This window comes from Capsicum annuum, chromosome 11, assembly GCF_002878395.1.
Source record: "Capsicum annuum cultivar UCD-10X-F1 chromosome 11, UCD10Xv1.1, whole genome shotgun sequence".
Lineage (NCBI taxonomy): Eukaryota > Viridiplantae > Streptophyta > Magnoliopsida > Solanales > Solanaceae > Capsicum > Capsicum annuum.
This window is the reverse complement of record NC_061121.1, coordinates 134,924,422-134,931,890: the sequence shown is the minus strand read 5'-3', so window position 1 is coordinate 134,931,890 and position 7,469 is coordinate 134,924,422. Positions and strand designations below refer to the sequence as shown.

At 35.9% G+C, this 7,469-nt stretch overlaps 1 protein-coding gene across 1 annotated transcript; it reads right to left on the bottom strand.

Annotated features, from left to right (window-relative positions):
• Positions 1 to 338: 338 nt before the first annotated feature.
• On the bottom strand, positions 339 to 4,257 carry LOC107854193 (inorganic phosphate transporter 2-1, chloroplastic). The gene is made up of 3 exons (XM_016699195.2): positions 3,180 to 4,257; positions 1,509 to 1,700; positions 339 to 1,407 (listed from the first exon to the last, which is right to left on the bottom strand). Exons 1-3 carry the CDS (start codon positions 3,903 to 3,905, stop codon positions 577 to 579), a joined length of 1,749 nt encoding a protein of 582 aa, XP_016554681.2. The 5' UTR covers positions 3,906 to 4,257; the 3' UTR covers positions 339 to 576.
• Between the last annotated feature and the right edge of the window lie 3,212 nt (positions 4,258 to 7,469).

The following is a 7,469-nucleotide window of genomic DNA, read 5'->3' as shown; positions in this document are numbered from 1 at the left end:
ATCCAACAGAAAATTTAGCAGCTCATATAGGATCTTTTGTTACCTGAACCAGCTGTTTTGTCTTACAGTCACCACCAGAGTTACTTGGGATACTGTCAATATCACTATCCTTGGTTTGGTACTCTGGTGTATAATGAACTTATATGCTCTTTAATTTCTTTTATATTCAGTAGCTGTAGAGGTAATATCTGTGAGGCTTAAATATTTTAGAGAAACCTTATGATGTCTCTATATTTGGTGCTACGCCTATCTGCAAATTTTGATGGTTGCTGATACAGCTTGATCAAAACCATGTTTCGGAGTTTTTGGAAGTTATTCTATGTTGTAGAAATCCACAGTTTGAGCTATAAGACCAACCAAACCAATAGTTTAAGAAGCAAAATTTACAAGTAAGCAAATTGCTCAACGGACAACAAAACATTTCTTGTTCTTCGTCCAAACTAATGGACTTTACTCCCGCTCATGGATCAATGAGGTTCAAAAATTGCAGTTCTCAAATCACGACAGGAAGTCCATCTATGTGATTTCCTAATTAATCACATACACCGAGAAGTTTGTGCTGTGTTGTCTGTTAATTTACACACAGAGTATGTATGACAAGAGCTTAGTGAATATCCATGTGTAAATAACAGCAAAGGTAGCACCAGCTGGAATTGTCACTACCCAGGAAGTCGCAATCTCTTTCACTGTCTCTGACCTTACACTGTTAAGTCCTCGAGCAAAACCAACGCCCATGACTGCTCCCACCAGGGTATGCGTGCCTGAGATTGGTAAGCCCAGCTTGGACGCGCACAAAACCACAGATGCAGCTGCAAACTCAGCTGCAAATCCTCTGGTGGGTGTTAGTTCTGTTATCTTCTTTCCAATAGTTGCAATCACTCTGTATCCCCACATTGTTAGCCCTGCCACAATTCCAAAGCCTCCCCATGCTAGAATATCATTTGGAATAACAATGTCGGCTGCGCTAAGCCCTCCCTGAAGAATGGATAATGCTGCAGCCAATGGTCCTATTGCATTGGAAACATCATTTCCACCATGAGCAAATGACATGAAGCAGGCTGATAAGACTTGCATGTAGCCAAAAACACCATAAACTATTTTCAGTTGTGTTCCTTTAGGACCTGCAATATCTGAAAGAAATCCAATGTTTTTAGTGTCAGTGGTTTCTGGTTCTGGTTCTGGTTCTTTTGAACTGGCCTTGGCAAGGAGGTGGCCAAGTTGGCCTCGGATGATCCTGTCAACTACAAATGCACCAATGGCGCCACAGGTTATAGCCTGGCCAACAGCTAGATTCAAAGTCTTGCTCAGAGGGAGAGCTACGAAAGATATTCCGGTGACACCAAGAAAGACAGCAATTGGTGCAGCTGCTGCAGCCGCTAGTCCTGGGTTCCGAGCACTGTACACAAACTAAAAATAGTAAAAGACACCAGGATTAGGAATTGTCAGTTGCATTCAGAAAGTCTCGTCACTAGAGCCTGAGGCAGAGTATGCACATCAGAAGAACATACCCTCCGGATGCATTTATACACAAGAAAGGACACCACTGCTCCCAGTAAAGGTGAGATCACCCATGAGGAAGTTACCCTTGCCAGTGAACTCCAAAAGACTGCACCAGCTCCCCCATAAACAAGACCAAAACCAACCATGGAGCCTACAATACAATGTGTAGTGGATACTGGCCAGCCATAATATGATGCAACCTGAGCAAGAAGACAGGGAGTTAGCCAGAAATTTCAGATGAGAGTACTTGGTGAATTGCTAAGTGGACAACAAGTGTTTCATCTGTCAAATGCGTAATCAGATAGATGCAGAGTGATATATTGGAGATTCATCTGCACTAAAAATGAAGCGAAGGCAGAGGTTCTAGTTAAGACTTATTAGCCATTTTTTAGCAATTAGAGTCTAAAAAGTTAATACGGGCAATTTAATGCCAGGGTAGTTTCTGTATTCCCATGTAAATTTGAACTGAAGTTCCATTTGTGCACTATCAAGAATTTATCATTTCAATAGCTTCTCAGAGCGGCTTTTGTGAAAGAAACATGATAACAACCAAGAAAGTTTACATGACTTTAAGCAAACTATTTCGGTTAATCTACAGAACGATTGACATGGCTTGAAATGTTGATGTTTACTATTTGTCAGTTCAGATTAATGACCTATATCGATAGTCAAATCACAAGACTTTGTTAAGTAATTACTTGTTCCATTCCGTCAAGAAAATAAAATAAAGTTATGTCAAGCACATCTATTAAGTTTGTCCTTGGTTGTTTTGATAATTTATGCACCATCAGTCAAAGCGAATAATTTTCTTGACAATGTGATACAATGTTAGGAAAATCACACCCCAAAAGCTAGCTATTGAGGTAGGAGAGCCCAAAGCTATATAAACCCACATTAGCTCCCCATTTAACCAATGTGGGACTCAAGTCCCATTCCTTGCAATAATATCATAAGACAATGTTTCTTAGTGTTACTATTGAGGCGACGGCTAAAGAAATGCAGGCCTAAGTTGTTTTTAGTTTTATTCAGTAACAAGAAACTCAAGAGGACTCTTAAAGGTCAGGCATTTCAGTGGTGTTTCCAATGTATGCTTATGAATCCTACTTCTTAACTCCTTGTCTCATTGAATAATCAGAACAGAACCTAGGACAGGACACTACCTTGTAGAAATCAGGAATATCCAAAATTACTATGAATTCCTTACAAGCTAAATTGATTAGCTTATTCTTCAATTCCTTCCAATTCATGTCACTACTTCATTTTCCAGTTTTTAATAACAGTAGTTTCGATCCATTTCAGTTTCCTCCCTTGGCACATGTTTCGGGTAACTTAGCTCATCAAAGCTTAAGCAAATGGAAAGAAAATCATCAAGAGCATTGATTTTCAAGTCCCTACTTGTTTAACTTCTATGTACATATGAAATGCATACACAATTATGTCACTTTTAAAAATTAATTACAAGTAACTTTATTTAATAATAAAGCGTTAATAATCTACTATAATAAGTTGAATTACGGTAACCTAAAAATTCTTTACGATGATGTAAACATCATCATATATTAATTCAAATACATTATATAAATGGGACTAGCAACTCAACCAGGACATGTGTACAATAGACAAGCTATGTTTTAATCTTTTGAACTATGGATAAGCGATAGAATAGAAAGGGAATGCACCTGCAACCATGTCCCTGCAGCAGCCAAAGAAGAAAGCAGACCAGCAAAGAGTAAAGTATCTTTTCCTTGGAAAACATTAGCCACAAGAATACCCTTCTGCATTGTATTGGTAACATGTGTTCCCATTAGCAGTGCCCCTGAAAATTCAAGAATCCCCGCCATGACAACGGCTTGTCGGAGGCTCAATGCCCCTGAACCAACTGAAGTTCCCATAGCATTTGCAACATCATTGGCTCCAATATTCCAAGCCATGTAAAAACCAAACAAGATTGTTACATAAGACAAAATCTTGTACTTGAAGGCCAATCCTTGACCCAAAGACTTCATGAAATATGGCAAAACCAGTGCAGCTAATGCAATGCATATTGATATAGCAGAAGCTGTACTTGAAGATATGTGAAAAGCTTGTGCCATTCCAGGCAATTCATCTTCATCCTCAGAGGAAATTGCATTTTCTTGATGGGATTTAACTTCAAAGTTTTTATCACCATCTGATTCAGCAAAAGATGATAAGGCAGCAAAAGGGTGTGTAAAGCTGGATTTTTTCAGTCTCAAAAATGAAAAAGTAGAAGAAATTTGTGGCTTGAGTACAAGAAAATCTTTCTTATGAAATTGGATTTCATTGGAAAACACACAAAGCCTTTGTCTTGGAAAGAAAAGATAAGAATTGTGAACAACTAGTTTGGTAGAGTTTCTGATAGAAGACATAGAGTAGGAAGAAGTCATGACTTAAATGGAATTGAAAAAAAAAAGAATATATAACAGTGTAGTAGAATAGAAAGGAGTTATTCGGGCAGACTCTTGGCCATAGGATGAAGATGAAGAAGAAGAAATGAGAGGAGTAGTTGGTGGAGAAAGAATTGTGACAGAACAATCTGCATAGTCTTTTCCCCCCTATGGAATTTAATTTTGCTTTTGGGATCTATAGTTTTGGTGGTGGAAAAGTTAAGGGTGAGAATGGATTTGGTTCTATTTGTAATGAGTGGTGGTCATGGATTCTCCAAATGGAATTTCATTTGCATGACCACTAGTTTTTCAACTCTCAAATTGAACATACAAGAGAAGCACTTTTTTTTGAATTGTGTTTTGAATAAATGAATTTTAAAAATTAATTTGAGTTATGACAGTGAAAGAAATATTAAAAATAATGGAAAAATACCTAAAACACCTTTGAAGTATAGAAAATGGTTAAAATATACCATCCATCTACCAAATGGGCTCAAAAATGCCCTTGCTGATTACAGGGCTGTACATAGGTCGGGTTGGTTCGATTTTTTATTAAAAATATAACCAAATCAATCATGTAGGTTTTCTAAATCTATAAACCAAATCAAACCAATATACAATCGATTTTTTTATTTTGGTTTTAGTCGGGTTTTTTCGGTTTTTCAGTTTTCTCAATTTTTTTACAATTATAATGTGATTGAAGAAAAAATTAAATGTTTTCACTAAAAAGATTAAAAAAAATGGTCATAGAGTAGTTCCAATAAAAATTAAGTTGGCAAATTACTAAGACGTCTAAACTACTATCTCTCAAAGTAATATTATGTGGATACCTAAGTAGTTCAATTTCTTCGATAGATCCCAGGCTCAAGACAATGAGTAATAAATAAATTTATAATAAAAACATGAAACAAGATGGAACAATAGAAATAAGACATCCATAAAGTAATACCCTACGCTAACGAACCAAAGGCACCCACCACCCCGACGCTCTCCTAATTACTAACTACGACCCTCCAGCATGTACTAGCCTTCTATCCTAATTCGCGTCCTCGAATCCTTCCTATCTAGGGTCATGTCCTCAGTAAGCTGTAACTGCTCCATGTCACGTCTAATCACTTCTCTCCAATATTTCTTCGGCCTACCCCTACCCCACCTGAAACCATCCAAAGCTAATGTAACGCACTGAAAATCGAGTCCCGAGATGCCATACGATGCTTAGGGTCACAAGTGACCCCAAGCTAACCTTTTCATAGGTATAACTCAAAAACAGCTGATTTAAAATATAATTTTGAGAGAATGAAGCTGAAAATATCTCAATACAGAATCTGTTCAATACAATATTGGAATTACAAGATGACAATTCTACTAACATATATACATATACAAGAAGGAGACTGAATACATCAGCCACTACTACTGTCTATGAAGCCTCTACTAGTATTGCCTGTACATAAACGGGTCATGACTCCCAACCATCCCACTCAATATGGCCGACAGAAGAAGATACACTGTCTCTGAACTGAAATAACCAACACAAGACCTTGAACTATAAGGACTCCTTTACCTGCTGACCAGATGCTGCAACTGAATAGAATAGTAGATGGGGGTCAGCACAAAGAAAATGTACTGAGTATATGGGGGTGCATGCAACACTTTAAATAACATCATCAATTTCATGAAAACATGCATACAGACAATGATGACTCACTTGGCTTGAGTTATATCAAATCATACTCTTCATACTTTCATAATAAATAGTTCAAATGGTAAAATCTCATAATCCATGTAAATCATCAAAAATAATAAATTATGATAAATCATCATAAATCATCATATCGTCATAATTCATCATAGGTAATCATAATTCATCATAATATCTCAACTCTTTGACTCAAATCTCGGAGTGACTCGGTAATTCAAGAAACATGAATTTTATGGACAGGGGAGTTTCCTATAACCGACAACCCCACGTGAGCTACGTGGAATACCAACGTTTGAAACCCCCTTTGGCAGAAGCGTCATACTCTTTGCCAGGGAGTACGACCTTAAAACTGTAATAATTACAATCGGGCTCTCTGGCCAATAATATCATCATCAAACAACCCTACGATGGCACATAGGTTTGGGGAAATACCAAATTTCCCTCTCGGTGCTAAGTACTACTCCCCGACAAGCTCAGAACGCATTAGGAAATCCACCATCATCATCACAGGGATCTATCATAAAGATCAAAACAAATATCTCAATTTATAATTCATCAACAATTTGTGGATTCCTAACCCCAAATTCGACTTAAAATATTTCAATCTTTTTCAACATCAATAAGGTATCAATGCATTGAACCATAACCGACTCGACATTTGGACAAGGATATGAAGACTCAATACGTAATAATTTCAACAATTAAACTCGTCAAAATCATCTAAAAAAAATACCAAAATTCATCTCAACATCTATATCAAAATCAATCTTTCTCATAGTCAAAATCATCTCGACTCTGCGAGTTCAAGGTTAATGTACTCAAATGATTATTCTTTCAATTCGACAATTAAATTATGACAACAACTTTTAAAAAGCACTTGAGACCTTCAATCCATAATAAGAATACATATCCCGTAGTACAACTCAAATCACGACTTTTATCTCGAAAGCCTTTAGAAATATCAATTCATTGTAGTAGTATGCAATTCATAGCATAAATTCTCAATTTAAGAAGTAGAGTAATGAAGTAATCATGTATATCCATATTGGAAAAAAAATCCAAAGTCTTATAAATCCTTCATAAAGTAATTTGAGTGTATACCCATTTTCAAATATCATGAAATTTCAATAATAGAACTCAACCTTTTTAAATGTCAAAATGTAACAATTTATCAAGTCATGACAACATCAATATTTTTGAGAAAATATCAAGACTCATGGTAACATCTCAAATGTTATATCTCAATATGCTCAATGATTCAATTTCGTCATAAAAAAGCTTTAAGCTTATCATAAATCTCAAAATCATTCCAAAATACCATTTCAATATATATCTCGAAATCATTCAAAATAAAAATATGAAATTTACAATTATAGATATCAAGACATCTCATGTCTCAAAGATATATTCAATAATTCAAATCGTCATTGGAAAGCATAAAGCTTGACACATATCTCAAAATATTATTCCAAAATACCAACTCGACATACGTCCGAAAATCATTCAAAATACCACCTCGTGGTAAAAGTGTGTAATTCGCAATGATAATTATTAAATCATATCATGAAAACATTGAGATAATCATATAAATCAAAGTTTATTCATTCAACCATCATAATCTCATAATCGAATTATTTAGACATAATCTCACTTGCAAAATCATGTAAAACCATAATAAAATTAAAGCTTTGGGCACAAGAACGGAAGATTGCTCTTGTTCAAAACCCCACATACCTTGAAATTGACTTCTTGATTACGGAATCTTGTTCGGACAAATAATGGGTGCTCCTCGAAGGTCTTGAAATGAGGAGTTCGTTTATCGGATTAATTTTGGATTTCTACGGTGAAATTGAAAGGTATTT